This window comes from Triturus cristatus, chromosome 3_2 (genome assembly GCF_964204655.1).
Source record: "Triturus cristatus chromosome 3_2, aTriCri1.1, whole genome shotgun sequence".
Classification (NCBI taxonomy): domain Eukaryota; kingdom Metazoa; phylum Chordata; class Amphibia; order Caudata; family Salamandridae; genus Triturus; species Triturus cristatus.
In genome coordinates this window covers 287,706,527-287,728,847 of record NC_140584.1, presented here as the reverse complement: position 1 = coordinate 287,728,847, position 22,321 = coordinate 287,706,527, and the positions used below count along the sequence as shown (strand labels likewise).

Here is a 22,321-nt window from a genome sequence, read left to right as displayed (position 1 = left end):
CTGGGCACACCTTTCAAAAGGTGCACTTGGAACCAACAAGGAGTACGTCTTATTAGATGGAATACACTGCCCCCCGTGCAAACGCAAACTCGTGCTGCTCTGGATCAGTGCATTCAAGTGAAATACAGAGCGGCTTTGAAGGAGCCGCTACCTGTTTAACTGCAGGCGGCAACCCACCTGCAGTTTTAAGAAGGGGCGATCACCTTGCAGGCAGATGCAGGGAGTGACTGAACCCACCTGCAAGTGGATGTCTAGGGGGTCCATAGGACCCCCTTCACCTCCTCCAGAGGTTTGCCATCAGGAGGCGCACTGACCATGAGTCTCCCGAGTACACGCAGAGGCAAAGGGATTCCTCATTTGCATGGGACCACACCCCCATGCAAATTAGGGAACACCCTCTGGTGATAGAGCTGGTGCTATACGTGCGCCAGCGCCATCTGCATCACAGAAAGGGCCACACAAGCATCTGCAGCCCATTCTGTAATACCAAAGTGCTCCAGGGGGTGTGCAAAGCAGGCAAAAACGCCCATTGCGGAACATGGACCCTTTGAATAACACAGCCCCTTGTCTTAGCTGGAGGTCCTGGCCCTAACCACAATTTGTTTAATGTAGTTGTGAATGCAAAGATTCCACTTTGGGCCCACGAGGCCTGGGTTCTAATCCCAGTTTCACCACTTGATCACACTTTGGGATTCTTGGCATATTACTCCACCTCCCAGTGTCCACGTCAGTCAACTCAGTAGGATTTGAAATACATTTAATACATGAACTTTATAAATCTTCAATTACTACAGTACCTGGGTGCAACCGGAGAGGGAAGACCGTCATAGCTCAAAGTAGACTTTAAGCTAAAGTCGATAGACCAAATTAAAGGCTCAGTGGTTCCGCTGAGCCGTACACTGCTCCTCCCTGCCCCCCCAAAAAAGTGACGTGCACATCAAATATTAACAGAGAACTGTGGTTAGTTGAATCACTACCTGTTTGGGTAGCTACAGGAAAGCGCTGATATGCAGGTAAAGTAATTGTCTCAGGATCTCAAAGCCTGGTCAAGTGGAGAACCTTGAATAAGAACACCAGTCCTCCTGGTTCCATAACCGGTACCTTGCATCTCCCTACTGCACTTCTGCCCACAAATGATAAACCGAACAGTATGCATGGGCAATACAGACCTGGCGCCCACTGTGAAAGCCTCATACTGAAAGGCGAGTGAGCTTGGAACAGAGACCTTGCGCCATAGACCCAAAGGTCTATGGCCTACGAACTGATGCGTTCATAGGCTATAGACCTTTGAAAGTGTATTCACAGGCTTGGCTCTGTAACTCCGACAATTGCAGAGTTGAGGAAATATATCCAAAGACTCCTTCATTGATGCAGGAGGTTCATGAATCTAGAGTAACTGGATTAAGAGGAATGACAGGGTGACCTACAGGCCGGTTGCAAGTGTTCAAGCCCACAAGAGGCAGTTTGACTGCAATGTGGGGGGGAAATCAAGACAGCTAGCACCTTCTTTTTTAAATGCAGTGGCATTCAAGCAGCACTTTGAAACTTAAATCCTATTGGCTTTTTAGTACACAAGGAGGAGAGCAAACCTCTTATGCCTTTGAAAAGGACCACAAACAGCAGCATGCAAGTAAGATTTCAGGATAAAGTGGTGCAAGTTACAGTAGGCTTGAGGCTACAAGGACCCAGATCGGATTATCGAAGAATACAAGCCTCCTTAAACCATCACCATGCCAAATTTCAAACAAGATCTAAACTGTGCCAAGATGGGCTCGCCCGGTGAACATAAATCTTCACAATGGCTCCTTTGATGACGACGTCTTCTGTGTTCGAGGCAGGGCTAATTGATGGATACTGTGAAGGCCGAAGTTATATAGTTCATCACACCTATGCAACCTTGGGCATACATCAGCAGACTTCATGTAGGCCTGCCCACGGCTCATTCAGGGATTCTTTTTTTCTTGAGTGAAGAGGTTGCAGATCACAAACAAGAGATGCAATCACCCCATGGGAAATCTCCTTACGGAACAGGAGTAGTCTGGAATGACTTCCCATCTCACAACCTGGACGGTCGGATCTCCTCTTCTGAGTGCCACATGAGCACCATCAGAAAATGAAGTAGAAGACAACCCCCAAAATCAGGTTTCTAATCCTTCAGCAGGTCACCCAAGTCATAAGACTCAAAGAGGTCAGTCACACCCTCCCCACCCTCGAGCCCCCAAAGGTAGTCATCGTCTTGGTCTAAAGGAGGCAAGAAACTGACAAAGGGAGTGTCTGCATCGAAGGAGGTGGAAGGAAGCTGGTCCTCAGTTTGTTGCAGCAAGTGGTGTGGTAAGTCCAGCATGCCCTGAACGACATCCATCAGAGGGGAGGCACACTCCGTTTTCACAGACACCGGCAGGTCCGTGCACAACTCGGTCTTCACACAGACCTCCTTTTTCACACAAACTTCTGTGGGGAAGAAAAAGGAAACCAGACTTAGTGCAGCCCCAGAAATTGACCCAAGAGCAACACAGCATCCCGTGAATTAATGCATGCAATAATAGGCTATCAGTGTGTCAGCTCATGTGTACTGGCTGCAAGGCCTACACCCATTTTCACCAAATGGTAAAGCCACCAATGGCAGATGGGCTGAGACTGCTGGTGCCCCCTCATTTCAGCCCGCTTTAGCACTGTACGCTAAAGGTGTACAGTGTTTCTCCCACCACCTCACACCTGTTAAGTGGTGGGAGAAATACCTGAGTGCATGGAAAATAGTGATTTTGGCACAGATCCCCTTGAGGCACCTCAATACACAACAACGGCAATGTATGTAAAGCAAAAACGTGGACTACATAAACTACTCAAGCATGGACCTGGGAAACTGGAGAGCTCAGTTTTGATTAGGGCCATCAATTAGCAGGGCAGGATTAAGTGTACATGACATAAGGCAGCAATGAACTTCAGGAGGAACTCGCCAAGTCACCAACTGAAGTAGTTTAAACACAAGGGTCAAACCAAGTCTAGTGAATATCACCACTGGGGTGGGGGACATGCTGGCTGCAGTTTGAATAGGGAGGCACATTTTGTAGGGGCTTTTTAGGAATGAACAACACGCGAAAAAAACAGTCATCTCAAGGACCCATTGCACAGACCCACTCACTAGTGTGCAAGAGGACATACTGATTGTCAAAGCAACAATCAAAAGGCTCAAAAAACAGGTTATGGTTTTATGTAGCATAGGCTCCCTCATTATGGATATCAAGAGCACTTTTCTTAATTAAACATTTAATAGGCGGAATGTCAAAATGGATATTTATGCAATAAAAAACTGCAAATTCACATGAGAACCTTTTACTGGAAAATGTGTCAGGCTGACATTTGTAAAGAAATGTAATCTATTTTCGATTTGGCTACTTTACTAATGATCATAACTTAATAGTGTACAATATACCTTATGGCAGCGTTGCCAGGGTGTTTTTTTTTTATGTGAGTTGTTTAAAAGGCTGTGATGGTGGAGGCGGTCATCCAGGATCTAGATCTAATTTTGCACGCAGGTTTGGTGAGAAACAATGTATAGCACCAAATCCTATATTTAGAAAGAGCAGAGGACACAATCGCCATGTACACTGCATCCTAAGCGTGCAAAATATTGGACTATGGGGCATTACCAGATGTAGGTACAATGAAGACATAGTATTTAAGTGTCTCGGGGTAAGAAAGCAGTCTTCAAATGATCACATTAGTCAAACCATGTTACAGAATGGCAATGCAGCTGGTAAGCCCATCTCTGACTGGTCAAAGGGTGAATGACCACCCCACCTGCCACTGCAGGGCACTTGGGACACACCCCCCCCCCCCAAAAAAAAAAAAGAGGGCGGCAAAGATTATCTTGAATAGGTAGGCAGTGATAGTACAAAAGAAAAGCATCCACAATACAAGAGGATTGGTCCAGGTAGGGGTGTGTGAGAGAGAAGAAATAGAAGTTATGGGTGCGCCCAACAATGGCTAGACAATTTTATAACTAACTCCCCAGTATCCCGTCCCAAAAAATAAAAGCATATTCAGGAGTTTTCTAAATTAAAAAAAAAAACCACAAATGAGACCAAAAATCAGTGAATCAGCAGAAACTAGCATTATGATGGGGAGGGGGTGGGGGGGGGGATTTGCGTCGAACTCCACAAGGAGCAGAAAAAATATCCACAATGCGTCATAGTGCAGAACATGGAGACAGTATTATAGCATTACCTTACTTTTTTTTTTTAAACACATTAACACTATCTGGGAACCATTTCCACCTTAGCAACTGTTTACAATATTGATAGATAACTTCTATGTGACTAGTCAACTTCTAAGATGGGCCATCCACTGTGCCGCAGCACATCACCATGTTTTATTAACTTTTCCTGCCCAAAGCTAGAAACGGTTACAATCTGCAAATGCAGCATCTGATGGACACATGGGGTAAATCCATAAGTATGCAGAAAATGCTGCGTCCACAGACACCTAATTGGAGTGTCCTTTCAAGAGCCCACCAGCAGCGCCAATCCCATTTATGTTTATGTAATCTTTCAACAAGGACTCCTATTCCCTTCAATTTCCAGAGCAGATGGTACTATTATTCTAAAAACTTCAATCTTTCAGATACACCTCATACTTGCACCCCCCCCCCTCTCAAACAGTTTCCATCCCCTCCATGTACCTTCTTGCGGTGGACAGACAGAGGAGCGTTCCTGGGCCATGGTGCTGGCCACCCTGCCGAGCTTCGATGGGCTAGGCTTCTGCTCGGCTATCTGCTCCGGACAGAGGTACACCTCAATGGGCCCGTTGGAACTCTTCAGGTAGATCTGCAGGTTCTCCTGCGCACGGACAGAACATTCAGAAGTTCACAGTAAAGAAGGGACTACATTAAATCACCCCCTAGAGTTGGACAGGCAACAGCAAAATTACAAATAAATGTCATTTTTCACATAAGAATAGGTTTGTACATTGGAGTGGCCCATAGCTGTATTTTGCAGGTTTTCAATTTGTGAACAGCCCTGTCCGGCACGGTTTATTTTCTTTTTTTAGGAGGGGCCACACAAAGTGGCCGACTAACTAGGCTAGAACACTCAGTGCAATACACAAAACAAAAAAAGAACACTAATCATTTTGAAAGGAATCCTCCATGCAATATAGTACCACTCAAACAGGAAAGAGCAACCATCTTACTGACAACCCAACAGCTGGTACCTGTTCAAGTGAGGAATTCACTGCTAGAAGTCTCTGAAGTTACTTACCTTCAGTAACACTTTTCTGGTACAGACTATATAGCCACAATTTGCCCACCTTTTGAATATTCCAACGGCATTAAAGTAGATCAGGAAATTAGTTCAGCAGTATTTCAGCACACCGGTAGCTGGCACCATGAGGCTACCACCTGACCCGCTCCTTAATGGACTTGCTGTCAGTTGCTTTTGAATTGGCCCACGTGCCCAGCCACAGACCTCCAAAATCAATTTTGGGTGAACGGTGTGCAGATTCCAAAACTTGGCATCTGATTATTGGATAGAGTCCAATCACAGAATGGGAGGACAGGAGAGTTGCTGAGGAGTCTGCAGCTAGATGGATTCTCTACCAGAAAGAATTACCGAAGGTAACCAACTTGTTCTTCTGATAGACTTCTAGCCATGGTTCCTCACCAAAGCATAACCCATCTAGAGGAGGGTCTGTGGATGGACTCAAACCAGAAAGTCCTGTAGGACAAAGCAGACAAAATACCCCCCTCAACAAACCACTCTGTCCAGACAAGTGTGTTTCATGGATTTATTTAGGGCCACCCACATAGCCACCCGGTAAATGTGCAGTACAGGGAAGCAGCATGCCAATGCAGCAGTAGCAGCTTTGGCCTGGTAGAACGAGCACAGTCCTTCTGGAGGATGCTTTTTAGCAAGTGTGTATCGGATATTAATGTAGTACACGATTCAGCATGAGGTTGTTCTCTTTTGCGCATCCTTGTCTTTTTTCGCTCCAGAGACTCACAAGGAGCGGACTGTCCTATGTGAGGCAACTCAAAGTGCTATGTAATACACAAAGCCCCAAATTTGCCCCAAATGTGTCCCAGTTATTGTACAGGGATGCCAGGCTACCAAGAAGACAACCACGTTCAGAACACGATCAAACGTCAGCTGTCTCCACGGTCTCCAAGCATGAAGATGGATATTGCGAAGGCCTGGGTGCATAACTCTTCCCTGCTGCAACAACAGATCCAGAGGGGTAGCCCGACCAAAAACCAGATGTTAAAACCCAGGCGTTCTGGATACCACACACTGTGCCTAATCTGGGCCACTAAGACTACTTGTCTGGCCAGTTTGGACTTTATTGGGAACTCAAGGTAAGAGTGATACCAGCAGAAAGGCATACCGGCGTCCCAGTTACCGCCAGGATTCCACAACGCAAAAGTGCAGCCATTGGGTGTTCTTGGCAGTAATGAACAAGATCGGGATCATTGCCTGAATGTCCTGGACTCCCAGGGGAAGGCACAAAACTGAAGTGTCCAGAATGGATACCAGGAAGGGCAGTGTCAGAAGGAGTTATGTATGACTACAGCACGTGGATTGTAAGCCCAAAAGATGACCAGAAGTTTGCCATAGTCTGGAGGTGCTGGACAACTGCTGAGGTGACCCTGCCTTCAACAGTCAGTCATCGAGTTAGGAGGGGGTCGGGGAAGGGGGGGGGGGGGTTGGGAAGACTGGCTGTAGGCAGCTAGCTCTGTATATGGTATTGCTACCAGGTGGTTCTACCGTGCACAGAGTCCAAGGGGTTCCCCAAAAGTGCACAGGGCTCAAAGTAAAATCCAAAGTGCTCCATTAGTGGTAGTGTGGGTGAGCAGCCTTAGGCCTAACACAGGAGTGTAAGACAGTTATTTCACACCATTGACCAATAATGGTCACACGACTCAGAGGAGATCCACACCTATGAAAAATATACTTTGCATTTCATTACCAAGATCTTTGCAATAAAGTACGTCTGTTTTTTTCAAATAAAAATACTTTTCACTTTCATAATTCGACACGAAGAATATTTTTTAACCAGTTCAATGTTATCCTAAGGGGAAAACAATGTGGTTTAACAGGCAAGTACAAGATTTACAAATCCATTCCTCGGGCCCAAAGGACATCAAGGAGCAAGGATCAGGCGAGTACCAAAACCGCGCCTCCAGCAGCACAGGGGCAGCTGGGTGCACAGTTCAAAGTTGGAATTCGTCCCAATGTCTTTCACTGGGGGTGCCAGAAGCTACACTGCTTGCAGCTAAGTGGATCAGTAGCAGGGGCCAAGCATTGGGGCTAGTACCAGCAAAGGGACTGGGGAGCAAAAGAGCACCAAACACAACCAGCTGCACAGGGGCCGCCGGGCGCCCAATGCTTTCCAATGGAGAATCTTTTGGGAAACTGGCTGCAGGCATCAAACCAGAGGGTTCAGGCATAAAACCAGCAACAGCACAGGTAAGGTGAGAGGTAGGGGGGCCACAGGGGCACTACTGGGAAAGCTCCTCAAAGCCCAGGGGCATGGAGGTCAGGAGAGGGCAGCAAACGCTGGATTCGAGGTCCAGATTGCTGGGAGAATTCACTGGGCAGGTGGGCCACCGACTCGGGGCGTGGACGCTGGGTGCAGAGTGGGTAAGAAACACAGATCCGCCTGGATCAGAAGTCCTTGGATTGAATTCTTCTGGACAGGGACACTGTCCTTGGGAGATTGGAGTCTTTTTTCCAAGGCAGCAGTCCTCCCAGGGTTTTCAGATGTCACTGGCTGAAAGACAGGTTGCAGGGTCGAAGCTAGAGCCAGGCCAGTAGCGCTGGGGCCAAGTCAGTCTTCTCTGCAGAGAGGTCTTAAGTCATTGCAGATTTTAGGAAGCTCCCCTAGACCTGGAAACTAGTTTCCAGGTCTGGGGGAGCCACCTAAATACTAAATTTAGGGGAGTTAAGGGAGTAGTAAAGGCCAATGGGCACCTTAATTGGGGTGACTACACCACCAATTATGCCACCCTCCTGTGGGAGGGGACATAGCCCTAGCCCCGTTTGGAGGAGTCTCCCCATCTTCAAGATGGCATGACAAAGACAGAGGAGGTAAACCAGGGGCTGCCATCTGCTGCTAGAAGCAAAGGCTGGGGAGGTCGCATTACAAAGGTAGCCGGCCTTTGAAGCTTCTCCCTTAAGCACTGGCCCATCCTGGGGGAGGCGGTGACACCTCTGCCGAGGATGAGGATTGTTTTTGGTCCCAGAGAGCAGGAGCTCGCTGCAGGGGGGGGGGGGGGGGGGGTCAAGAAACCTGTCTGGTGGTGGCTGGCTGCCTACAGCTGGTCAGAGGTTTGCAGGGGGCACTGCTGAGCACACGGTACAATAAATCACACTATCAGTGTGGATTTATTGAGTAGTAGTAGTTTGGTACCAAACACTCCTGGGTTCAGTGACGCCATTGTGGTGCTGTTGAACTCTAGTTTCAAGCTCATGTACTCAATGGCTTCACTGGCACTTCCATCAAGCAATGGACCCTAATATTGTAGAGGAATATCTGCTCACGCAAATATGCCCTCACCTGTGCTATAGTGTACCCTGCCTTAGGGTTGTAAGGCCTGCTAGAGGAGGGACTTGCCTATACTTTCAGGCAGTGCTGGCTGGCATGGCATCCAGGCAGGGTGCCATGTCGACTAGTTTTCTGCCTCAAGGGCATGCAAGCTGCAGTGGCATTGTGCCTCAGCTCCCAGGCACTGGGTACCACTTACTAGGGACTTACAGGGGGCAGAAGTACCAATTGTGGATATTGGTTAGGGAAGAAGCACTGGCACAGGAGACCTGGTTGGCAGGGACCATGAGTGGTACAATCTAAACCACATCAAAACCAGGTACAACTTGGGGGCGAACCAGGTCAAAAGAGTCACTCTCACATTGGCACCCCTGATCTCCAAAGATATGCTACCACCACTTTTGTGAACAGCTGAGGGTCACTGGTGAGACCAAGGAGGAGCACAGTGAACCGAAAATGCTCCCGTCGCAACACAAATGCCAAGAAGCGCAGATGGGCCTGCAGGATGGGTATATGCAAATATGCATCCTGCAGATCCAACATCCCCAGCCAATCGCCAGTGTTGAGGGCAGACAGGGCCAGAGTGAGCATTTTGAATCCCTCTTTCCGGGGGAGGGGACGCGTAGATCAGATACAGGTCTAAAAATAGGATGCAGGCCTCCATCCTTCTTATGCACCATAAAGTAGTGGGATAAACTACGCCCTACTTCTGGCACGGGCAAACTCAATAGTCCATTTGGCAAATGGCTTGAACTTCATGGCAAAGAATGGAGAGCCAGTCCTCAGTCGCTGGGGACAGTGGAAAGTGCAGCGGCAGAAGATTAAAGCCTGAGGTTACAGCCTGCAGGCACGGACAAGAATCTTTAGACCTTGCCTCTCAGAGTGGCTGTCTTCCACTAAGGGTGCACTAAAATGGTTTAGCAGGTAGGGCTGTAGGGGGTAGTGGACTGGGCAGCCATTCAACTGGACCGGGGGAGGGCGCAGTGGTTGCCTAGACTGAGAGCCTGCTGGGCGTCTTGTAGAGCTGGATTGGCAGGCAGTACGAGGGAGTCCTGCCAAAGCAGCAGTAGAGATGATGTGACTGGCAAGGTGAAGCAGGTAATTCCAGGCAGCGAGCTGTGGCCCTGCTCACCTTGAACCACGCAAGAGCAGAGCCCGCCTTGTCCCCCGTCTGTAAGGATGACTACACATTGCCTGACACCAATGGCCCGCCCTACGGAATCTGTGGTACCCATCCCACAGGGAGTTGTGAACTTGGCTGAGTCATGACTGTCCTGGAAAGCTTGGGCAAGGATAGGTTACACATCTTCAGGAATACCAGAGAGGACTTGAGCCACAGAACCCCAAAGGGTAAAGGAATAGCGCCCTAGGAAGCCACTGGCATTTGCAGAGTTGGTGGACAAGACTAACTGAAAGTCTCCACCCATTTTGCCCCAGCTGAAGAGTATTGGTCTTGACATCCAAGGTGCTGTGAGTGACAGGATTCTCTTTCAAAAGAAACACGTCTTTAGACAAAGCAGAACGGAGGCACGGCATGCAAAATCGCCACACCCTTCCATTTACTAATGGCAACTGGCTCATTGTGCATGCATATTGGGACAACCTAGATGGTGTTTTAGAAAGTAGCAGGCTAATGCAATGCCCCCTCCAATAGCTTACTTTTAAAGTTTAAAATAAAAAAGGAGAATAAAGAATTGAAGCTTTTCTGCTCACAATCTACACAGCAGTAGAACCTCCAAGTGGCTGATTAATCAATATCTCCTCAGGTGTGCCTGTACATCAATCTGCCCACTCACCCATGCAATATCCTCCACTGACGAAGCATTCAACTCAAGCATACAAGCACACTTCCACCCAATGATGCATCTAGTCAGTTGTGCATCTGACAACTCACTTCCACCCCTAGACCGAGACAACCCATTCGAGCATTCTCCAAATCATCCACTAACAAAGTCAGATACAATCATTCCTTCCCCACTATCATCATCATCACTTTAATCTCCAGGCTCATAGAAGTACATCAACATAAAAACATTAAACATTCAGTTAACGTCAGGGTCAATTTCACAAAATCAAATTTACAATTATAATTACATTATTTGAACCTAGGTCGAGATATACATAATGCTAAATATTAATAGCCAATTAATTTAGGCCTAATTCCACTTTTTAAATCTCAAAGATTTAAAAACCCATGTAAATCATGCAACAATCCTGAACTAGATTGTTGATTATGGCATCATGATAATCTTATGGCATAATGACAATCTTATTCCTATGGGTTACATTCCAAAACTTACTCTTGGTGCAAATTAACAAGTGCTATTTAAGTTTAAACACTATTTGTCCATGGGATCCTCCCATAGATGCCTCAAGCCCATTGCTACCATTCTTTAGTGAAGCAGCATAATGTGTTAACTCCGGGGTAGTCCACAGTCTATTGGGTGGAATCTCACTGCATCATCCAGGGGTTTACAAACCAAGTCATAACGCAGGGTTTTTAATGGTGTATTTTGTAATATATCATAAAAACTTGTTTTCAGGTAAGATGAGGAGTCAGATTCACAGCCCCAGAGTTAAGAGTCATAATACAGATCCCACTATTTTAATGCTCTAAATCTGTAGGGCAGGGCTAATTGGCTTTGTTAAAGAAGTTTTGAATTCTTTCACTAATGCTCCTCCCACTTGGTGTTTTAAAGCTATAGTTTTGATCTGGGGATTCCAAGTCAGTTTCTGTGCTAAGGTGACTAAGTAATTTAAAACGTCTTTCTGTTCTAGAGGCTCAATTAAACACACATTACCCTTTATTACCCGATGTTTATTTAAAACCATAAATGTAGTTTCTCGTGTTTATCACTAGTCTTACAAAATTCTTCAATTCCAAAGAGTGCTTCCTGCAGTCCACCCTTTTGGAAATAAGCGCGTCGCCCGCGAACATGAGGATTGGTATTTTATACCCGCTAGGACCGGGGCATCTGTTGGGTGGTCAAAGAATTGCGCTACCCCGTTCAGGAATAGAGGAAAGTGTTGGGGCCATAACGCACCCTTTGACGAACCCCCTTGGAGACAGGAAATCTATCCGTTGTATTACCATGTGCACCCCATCGCACCTGTGCAAAGTTATCCACATGAAGTCCAACTATAAGGAATAACAGATATGGAGGCATTCCTAGGTCCATCCAGAGTTTCTTTTGTATGACCAAATCAAACAGACTTTAGCTCTACGAAGGCAGCATAAATGCTGCCATTGGCGATCAATACTCTGCGCCTATATATTAAAGGTAAAACAAAAGACCTGGTCAATGGTGCTACTATGAACGCAAAAAAAATGCCTGTATAGGCATTAAGTGTCATTTGCAGCTAACCAGTCCTCTACTTTAACCAAAGCTAATCTTGCCACCACCTTTTGTATTGAATCAATGAAACTTTTTGGCCTATAGTTTGAGAAGAGAACATTGGCCTTTTTTTAAAAAAATTGGAATAATCTCGGCAGCTCGCCAAGATTCAGGGATGGAACCACCACAGGCTATTCCATCAGCAAGCATCTAGACCAAATATCCTCAAATAGATCTGCTGGAAAGTTGTCTAGACCAGGGGCTCCCCCCCCCCTTCCTGGATTGCACCCAGCGCTGCATCTTCATTTGAGAGGTCAAAGAACAAAGCTGAAATGTGGGGGAGAATAAGGGCTCACTCCCTTCTTCCTCTACATACCATTTTGAAAAATGCGTAATCCATAGCTCTGGTGCTACATTGTTTGGTCAGGGCAAAGCTTGCCCTCCTCTTCCCCACTATCCAAGTGCCAAAAATAAAGATTCTGCCCATCCCAGTCCTTTGCTCTACTGTGAGAGGATTTATACAGCTTCCTTGTTTGACACTAGACATTTTTAATTTATTGCTGCTGCGAGAAATTTTTAAATCTTGCCTTCAGTCCTTATTGTACCAATTTACCAGCACTGCTATGGGTTTATTGTACTGACTAGACTGCTTTAGAAAGGAGGACTTTCCTTTATCAAAAAGTGTCATGGACCAAATAGAACTTTAACTCTTCGTTGTTTTGCACGGTCTGTAGCTCTTCCAGAGCCATAACATCTGACTTTATTGCGGATACTGCTTCTGGCATAGATAACATTGGCCCATTTAACCAGTCTCATCATTAGAGCGCAAAACATCTCTAGTTGTAAACTGTTCTAAGGGGGGTTATGCCCCCATTATGGTGCACTAATTTCATTACAAGTCACAAGGGGTTATGGTCACTTTCAACTTTCTAATACCTCCATATCAATGAGCAGGCAACCGTACCAGGTTTTTCAATATATAATCAATCAGACTAGCCTACGGCCAGTATTAAACGTGTTCGATCCTATCCTATAAGAAGTGGTTCTCCCATCTGTTGCCCTAATTCCCCCTTTCCATACACAGGGCTTTTAATTGCAGAGCTGCATCTGTCCATCTTCTAACGAATGCCATTTCAGTGGAGATACCCCATTGAGCGTCTATTAATTTGCTATCTTCATAATCAAGGGGCTCAAAAGCTCTATTGAAATCCCCTGCTATTACTAAATACACGATATCCAGATTACTATTCAGGAAATAGTCTAGAATGGCTACAGTGTTGGACCTTCTTCCACCTTTTATTCCTCTAGCATATAAATTAAAAAGTGTTACATAGGTCAGGGAGCTAGTCTGCATACTAATTGCCAGAATATCTGGGCTGTTGATTATGGAGTACCTGTAACCTATATCCCAAGTCTTGCTTTATCCCTATGGTTAGCCCACCCGATGGCCTGCCTAATTAGCCTTTAAATGCCGGTTTGTAAAAATTCAGGTACCCTGGGTGGAATATTGGATCTGTAGACCAAGTTTCCTAAAACAGGCAAATAAGCTAGTCCAGTCCAAGGAAGTTACCCTTGATCTCAGTCCTGCGATATTCCATGATAGGAGTGAGATCAGGGATGTCTCCATAGGCTGGGGTGACTTTAAATACACATTCATGCCCTTTAAACTATGGTTTATTTTCCTGGGTCAAGTAGCTACTAAGGGGCTGAGACTCATGGAATATGTGCGGTTGAAGGTCGGAACCCTTTCCAGTACATTCAGGAACGGATTCCTGATGAAACTGACGGAGAGGCCGCCATGACCCTCAGTCTATCTCACGTAGGCAGATTCCACCAAAGGATCCAGGGGGTTATATTTCTTTGATTTTTGTTTTTGTTAAGTGGGAAGTCTGAATATCAAAATGCCACTAGGTTTTCAGCTGGGTCACTTCTGCTGAACATCAGAGCTATACACCAAGTCGGAACCAACTCAGAGGGACCTATTAGCCGCAATTATGTCTTCCCTACTAATTGATCTACAGTCCCTTACATGTCTGAGCCACTGGGGACATTATCTATTAATGAACCTTTGTCTTCTTTTGTCAAACTAGACGGTGATTTGGGGACATTAAGTAGATTCAATGTTTGTGTTCTAGCCCCTGCAGGTGATCATGGGTGTAATGTGTCAACTTAGTTGTCCTATTTGGACGAGATGTACTACTTAACAAATGCTCATGCAAGTTGACACTTTCTGGAAGCTGGGGCCTTGTTCTAGATATTCGTTCTATTTTATGATTTTGTAGCACCGAGCGCTGTACTGGGCCCTTGAGGAATTGAGCCAAGTCTATTCTTATTGATGGTGGAAAAGAATCACAAGGTTTTCAACAATGTCCCCGTCTCTATGGACCTTCCTGCCAGGATACAATTCCTTGTGCACAGACATTGGAGAACTAAGCAGATAATCCTTTATATAGGCTGTATCTATTAGTGCACGGATAAGGGATTCAAATAGGGAGCTAATCATTGTTTAAAGTGCTCTGCTTTGGTTAGGTCCTTAATCTGCTGTTTGATATCCATCAAATCGTCATTCTTCGTTTGGAGTAGGATTTAAGATAGTTTTTAGCAATGATACTGGTACTACTGGGCTGGAAGCACTCCTAGAGGCAGGAAAGAACCACCATTCTGTGCATTCGAGCAACGAGGGGTAGGTTCTATAGCATCTGTTAAACTGGCATTATTTCAATTTTCGGTGAGCTTCGACCTTTGTACAGATTGTATTAAATAGCCTTGTATAGTAGTATGCCTTTGCCACAAAACTGGTTTCTTCCCAGTCGGCCCTTCGATTGCTGGGGATATCGGTGGCCCTGCACCTTTGGCATGCTTAGGATTAGAGTTTTTCCTTCGAGGTCATATGTGGTTGTGGTTGGTCAGGACACAAGTGATTCTACTTCTTCTATCAAGTTATTCATTTCCTGTAGGGTACTTCTTTCCTGTTCTCCCCACTTTCTTCTTAGATTTTACTGTCCCTGGACTTGCTCTGCTGCCTTATGCAGCCCCATTTAGGGTGTATGCAAGTTTATACGGATAACTGACCCCTTTGGCAGTCTCCTGTGGTATTGACAAAGAAAGCAGCTAGTATCCTGGAACAGTACCTTGCCCAAAAGATGGAACCAAGAGAATGGGCCCGGCCTCCTCCGGCCTCTGACAGGCACACACAGGCCCACTCTTCGCCTGGGAACGAGTCCGGGTGCGTCCTGGTCTGTGGGAAGAGGGGGGGGGGGGGGGGGGGGAAGCGAGGCTGCGCTTAGGAGCACGATGGTCAGGGGCCTCCCCCGTCAACAGGTGTGGCCAGCAAGAGTAAGCCCTGAGACAGCAAGTCCCACCGGGGAAGAGGCAGCTCCAACCCACTCACTCATGCAGACATCTACCAACTCCAAGCATTAAACATCACTTCATCCCTACATACAGCTTATAACTATAGCATGAGAAATGGGAAGGTGACCAAAAGGCAAGTGCACATCGCAGATACAGGAGCAACATATTGATCACATTGCCATTCACAACGTATTGGTCTCAGTTACTGGATTACATTAGACGTATTTCTGTGGGCAGTTGCCTGCACAGGATCCCAAAAAACTCCCAAACGAGTCAGTAGAACAGGGTACAGATTATAGTCTGACAGTCATGGCCCGTATTTCTGGAAAGGTGGAACGGAAGACTCACCTCATTTACGTCTGGCACCTCCAGTCGCGTTTCAGGTGGAGCTTTGATGGCAATGACAGTCTGCTCCGAAAAGTTGCCTATGGAGCGAATATCCTGGTAGGTGACAAAAGCCAACGTGGATGAGGGAGTCAAGGAACACAATGATTAAACAGAGAGAAAAAAAAACAGTTCAAGACACAAAACTGGGTTTACAGTCCAGATGACTGCAAAACTGGGGGACTCCGTCTATCAAATGAATGTCACATCCTAACAGATCGGTTCATTGTTATGCTGTTACTTCCTGTAACCAAATTGCTGCATTTAGAATAGTTTAGCAGATGCCAACTGGATGCATGTCCAAGGAGGCAGAACAAAGCCCCAGTTGCATTGGAATCCACATTCCTTTTTATAACATGGACAGAGTAGCTCTAACAAAACCCCTTAAGCTTCTTAGGGAGGCAGTGTGGCTACATATGAAAAACAACAAAGGAAAGTTTCTTGGCACTAAATGTAGAAGCAAATGATTAAGTCTTAATGCCGCCAATGAATTTCAGGGGAGGTTGGATTATGTAGAAGGGAAAGAAATCTTGAATATGTACCACCTGTGCCTTTTGTGTTGAGCCTCCATCAAGACTAACATCTTGAAAATACACAGGTGTCTCCCTTGCCCTTCCCTCTTTGATCTAGATGGACGGCTTTACCTCCTATTCAAAGGCAACATGGATCTTGAGAATGCGAAATAAGGCAGTGACACATAACAGCCACATGCACAGAGTTGAAGGCTGTGGCAGAAGTACATTCAGAGTGACAAGAAAATGTTTTCATGCAGGGAGACAGCCAATACTATTTGGGTGACATTGCCACCAACAGCAGATAAAAAGCAACAGAACATTTGGCCTAGGAAGATGAAAATGCAAAACCATGCAGAGCAAACTAAGTGCACTATGTAGACGTTCGTGATGAAAAGATTTCAGTGTGAATGCGTGAAAACATAACGGAAAGTGTAATAACTGGGACCAAGGAGGGGAGTTGCAGTGAACAGTCAGCCTTTAGGAGCAGACTGGCGCGATCAATGTAAATAGGAGCTCCTCAGAGTTACTACAAGAGGGGTCATGTAGAGTGAATCTTTTGTAGGAAAACAGTTGAGGCACTCCCAGAAAGGCTCCAATCTACTATAGCTGAAAGCAGCAAGCATGCGTTCATCAAGTGTACAAACAGGGAGAGGGGAACTGTGGAAAGGTGCAGATAGCCTGGAATCAGGACACAAGGCGGCTTACAGTTGTGTGCAGGAGATGTGGGAGAGTTTGACATCAGGACTCACAAATTAAACTAAACAGATGTATAAAAAGGACGACAAAAACCTGATTCCTATTAGTTTTCCAAGCACGTAATGAAGTTGGCAATGCACAAATTGCATGCATGCTGATTCAACTTGATTCTTTGCAAAGATTTAAGACTAAGATGATTACATTATCCTGAGACCCAACACTCCAAATGCTAGAGTAAAACTCGAGAATCCAATTTAGGTGCAATGCCTTTCAGGGTGCTTGGACCCCAGTGGCCAGTGATAGCTCCCACCATACATTCTTCCCACAAACATTAGAAAAAAATCCTCAGGATAGCATAAAGCACCATGATCAGCCTTCTGCGTAGTGCCAATGGCACAAATAAGGGGGGATTGCACAAAGTTTGCATCGACACTCAAATAATTTCCCAACTGGACTCCATAACAGAACAAAAAGAATTAAAGGCCCAAAAAGAAATCCAGTTTTATTGGGCTAGTCCAGATTATAGGAACTGGTTCTCACAAGGGGTCAAACAAGGGAAAGCTGCCATGAGAGGGCATTGTGGGTTTCCAGAGGACCTTACAGGCGGGCTCATTACCAGATTTATGAACAGTCCACACAAACCCTTATTTAAAGAAGATAAGAAACAATTCTAGAGCCAAATGTAAACAGTGAACTCCAGTGACTGTAGGAGGGCATATTTTGCAACACTAGGCCCCGAAAGGACGCTTCATGGTTAGGCATCTACATTTTAAAGACAATCTTATGCAGTTACAATGTTCCTCAAATATGTTTATACATTTTACTTAAGATCCCAAAAAATAAACAAACCCTGGATACCATGCTTAAACTAAACTTCTGCTGCACCCAGAGCTGCAAGAACCACAAATCAATTACAGTCTAACCACATCCATTTCCTGCCACTTGACGTGTTCCTCCTTAGCCTTTGCCCGGACCCAGTCACGCCCTTGAGCACTGTTGACACTGGTTCACTTGACCACTGCAGTCAGTAAACCTCCACTACCCTCCTGATGAGGCAGCCAGTGTATGGTCTCCTAAGCACCACAGAGAAATTGGCCAAGCCACACAAACAAAGAAATTGATACAATAAGTTAGGGAGAAGGGACTGAAAAAGAAAGGAATAAAACCAACCAACTAACCCATGCTTCCGACTGCATAATATACCACCCAGAAAAAGAAAGGCTGTTTTGGTAGCCAGTGCACACTTAAAGGAAGTGTGCGCGAGCACCCGTTTAATTGAGTCACTATGAGACAAGTAACCCTTGAATAAGTTTACACATGCACCCAAACCATACCTCTAGAATATCCTGAACAACCCCGGCGGCCCCACACATATACACCCCCCATTCGTCCATTTCAAAGAAAAGGATATCTCTGGTTCTCCTCGTCCTCCGTCAGGCGCTTCAGCTGCTGGGTGCAGCTCTGAATCAGGTCGTCCAAGACCTGTTCTTGCTTGGTCAGATCATTTACGTCCTGCCGGAGGGACTGCTGCTGTCTGCCCACTGAAGGGTCACTGAAGATCCCTGTGCCCCTACAGAGGGAAGGAAATAAAGGTTAGTGAGCCAGAGCATGGCCACCACGAGGTAAACGTTAACGTAGTACTCATGCCGAATAAGCACCTCAATGATGACGAACACTTTGGCCAAACTGCTTGGCCACATCCTCATGATCTTCAATCTTTCACAACTGCTGTACACAGCTACCACCATTACCACAGATTTAGAAGCAATGATTGTGCATACAGCTCTTCAATTCCAAGGTGTTCATTATCCAGATGTAGGTAGTGACTGAGTTGCACCGCAGCGTAGGCACTACATCGGTATGCTTTACACCTGCAGATATTGCGCACATCACTGTACACTATAGCAATAGGGACAGCACCCCAGTTTCTAATGGTTTGAAATATGAAGATGATCAAACCAATATTGGCAGCTGCTCATTGTGAATTGGTGAAAGACTAAAACCAGAAGCTATAGGATAAGGCAAGCAATCTGCTATGGACGTCACATCCATGAATTGTTACTACCCTTTGTGGGCTGCAGCCATTTGGCAGCTTTAAAGCATCAAAAGCTGCAAGAAGCTTGCTCCCTTGACCCCTCCCACTGTATCCTCACTTCCTGTGCATTTCACAAGATGTCACCATGATTTCTTAAATTGTAAATTGAGGCTCAATCCATCAAGTTGGTTTCAACTGCGCTGCTTTTCCACAGAATGGGGCTTTGCACATACCCAACACCTCCCGTATTTATTAGGAAGAACATTTAACTTTGTCCATCCTTCCCAATAGGGTGCACATAGTTCTTGAATTGAATTATATTTAGACTTCCTGAAGAGAGAGTCTAAAGGTGCACAAAATCCCATTTGTAATGGCCCCACCAGAAACACATGCGCGTTTTTTTACTAAACTTTGCACACAATCGCCTCACTAAGAAGACCGGCCCACTTCTGCACCGGCCAGACACTCACATCCACTGGATGTTGTTCTTGGACTTCTTGCGGATTAGCTGAATGCCCTCCAAGACGTTGGTGATGTCGTAGATGCGCCTCTTCTGCACCCTTAGCATCTCAGCAGCCAGGTTGAGGTCAAGCACCCCATCTTCTGACTCACTCAGCAGCTGGATGAACTTCTTGGTCAGGAGGCCCAAAGAGGTGTCATAGCGAGTCTTCTCTCCAGGGGACCTGGGGGCTGAGGCAAAACAAGAGAAGGACAACTTCAAAAGAGGATTGTGTTAGTTCTGCTAGGCTGTCTACTGCAGAGTTCTTTGCAGTAAACTATTGTTGCCTCAAACCACTGAAGAGGGGTCGAAGGAGAGATGGAAAAGGAGAACTAATGGAGAGAAAAGGAGAAGAAATTTTGAAGAGCCATTGAGGTGAGTGTTCTTCCTCAAAACAACCACATCTCAGTGGACAACTCAACTCTGTACCCAGCCTTGGACTCTTGTGAGGCTGAAACAGAAGATTAAGTATTTGCATTCTGAATGCGAAAATGCCATGTTCAGCTTCTCCTCACTTAAAAATATTAGGGAGTTAGTCAACCAAGGAAGACACCCCAATGGCAAACCATACCATCTACTCCTACATTAGTACCCTTGTACACTTGACAGTCTCAGTCGCTGGTCTTATAGCGCTGACTTGAAGTGTCTGCATGTGGACAGAAAACCGTATACTATAAATACTACCCTACTTGACTGCTATGGGGCAATAACTACAAATTGTTGTCCGAGCGCTGCAAAAGGTAAAATGATACCACATATTACACATGCCATTTTACAAGACACAATATGCTTTGAGACAGCTGAGCTCCAAATAGCAACAGTTCAGCCCGGCAGAGTAGACATGGGGATATTAAGATGTCACAGCGAATGACCATCTATAAATTACAAACATCTCCCTATACCAAACAGAGGAGTCAGCAGAAAATATGGAATTAACTTCAGGTCATTTGTCCCCCATGAATGTCAAGCACCATCCTGGCCCACTGGGATCTGAAGGTATTATGTAACCACCATAAGAACGAGAAGCAAGCAAAAATACAAGGCAATGCAAACATAAAAATTACAAGAACCACCTCAGACCATTCAAGTTTTTAAAGTACGAATGCAGGAGAACATGCCGGTCTTCTAGTTTCATAACGGAAAGAAGCAAAAAATACACCTCCAAGAGGGCGGCATTCTCTTTACAGGAGTTTAACAATAAATATTTACTCCAACAATATCACCAGCTCAGCACTCTGAGAAGTGCAAAGGTTCTGATCATCGTACAGGCACCATGCAGTAGAGGGGTCACCAGATATAGGTGGGTTTTGTGCAAGATACTCACTTTTTGGGCTGGGCAGCCTACTCGCTACTCCAGGCCGGCCTTTTCCCTTCGGAGTGCGAAACTCTGGCACACAGCGGTCTGTTCCCTCCAGGTCCAGCTTTCTTTTGGCCTTAAGGGATAAGGGAGATGAGAAGCTCTGTTACACTGGAGAAAAAACCACTTCATGCAACGAGAAATGTACAAGAAGCGATTTTACGATGATATACCTTTACATGTAAAGAACTACAACAAGCTTTATAACTAGTACTCTTAAGCTATGGTGCATGATTAACAAATGTAATGATGACTCAGCCACACAAACTAAACGTATCTTACTATATCAAAGCACATGCTGTTACCAGTGCACTAAACCAACAGCACCAGACCACAAATCACAGTAACAAGGTCCTTTTCACACCATACAATCCCACCCCAAAGGTCAACATTACACTCGTACTAAACACCAATTATGCACAATGTCACAGGCAAAATTTAAACTCCACCATAAGCCACTACATAAATGCAGTTCAAAATAGTACCAAACTACTCTACAGACACAAACTACCCCACACAACTCAACATACAAATCCAACTAAAACACAGCACACCATACCATACAACAAGAAAGGCGTAATTGTTTACTGCTAGAATTATGCTGGTTTCTAAATATGCTATTCACAATAGGTAAGTGGCCATAACGTTTTGGCAACTGTACTGCACCACTCACTATTACACCATTCACAGCAGCACAACATGTCCCTCCACAAAACCTAACCAGATTACAGCATCTAAAACCCACACCAATACTGCTCCATCTGAAGCAATCGACCAACACCCTATTAAACCAGATCATATCCCTCAAAATGTTAAATGCCGCATTACGTTCACATCATACTGCGTCACATCACCCTAGATCATAATCAAGAACGTTCTGCAAACACAATAGGATCTCACTGCACAACATGAAACACCATGACAAAGCATGCAACTTTCCACATGATTGTTACCAGACCCCACCCAATAAATCAATTAGCACAGCACACCACCTACCATTAAAGTATGGTGCACTATGAAACACCTGATCAACATACTCACAGATTGTGTTGTAACAATGTCAGCATTGCACCTTGCTGCCACTCAATCACTCTGCACCACTGACTCCATCGCATTTCACCTCTCCATCAAAACAATCACATAATTTAACATGAGGTGCACACAGACCAGGTGTAAAGCTTCAGAGCAGAACTGAAGGACAACAGGCAACTCTGCAGCCATGATTGGTTGAAAACATACCTTAGTCAACATGGGCCATCAATGAGGCTACTAGTGACGCAAGTCTATAGTAGTATTTAAGTCCTGTTTACCTAGCAGTGAAGTAACATTTAGGAATAGCAACCAGAGGCCCAAAATAAAACCCATGCCGTTACACGAGGAGTGTAACTGGTGGGGGTTACTGTGTGGGGAGAGAAGGTACTGATTCTTGAAGAAAGGCAGCTTCAGCTTTCCAAACGCGGAACAGTTAGAGCTTTGATAGGGCATTCAATTCAGGGACAAAAACTTGTTTTCAGGGGTAAGGGGGTTGCTCTTGCATCGGTCAAGTCCTGTGATGTTCTAACTATGACAGTCTACCCCAAACACTTAGTTTTGTGGAGAAGTATG

The 22,321-nt window shown here is 45.5% G+C and overlaps 1 protein-coding gene across 1 annotated transcript in view; it reads right to left on the bottom strand.

Annotated features, from left to right (window-relative positions):
- Positions 1–740: 740 nt before the first annotated feature.
- The window catches only part of E2F2 (E2F transcription factor 2), a 42,808-nt gene continuing 21,227 nt past the window's right edge, over positions 741–22,321 (bottom strand). The window contains exons 2-7 of the mRNA XM_085647655.1: positions 20,684–20,792; positions 19,331–19,550; positions 18,237–18,395; positions 15,579–15,693; positions 4,682–4,838; positions 741–2,451 (exon numbers count right to left, since the gene is read on the bottom strand). Of these exons, the coding sequence (XP_085503781.1) occupies positions 2,147–2,451; positions 4,682–4,838; positions 15,579–15,693; positions 18,237–18,395; positions 19,331–19,550; positions 20,684–20,792 (1,065 nt within the window). The 3' untranslated portion in view covers positions 741–2,146. The remainder of the gene's footprint in view (positions 2,452–4,681; positions 4,839–15,578; positions 15,694–18,236; positions 18,396–19,330; positions 19,551–20,683; positions 20,793–22,321) is intronic.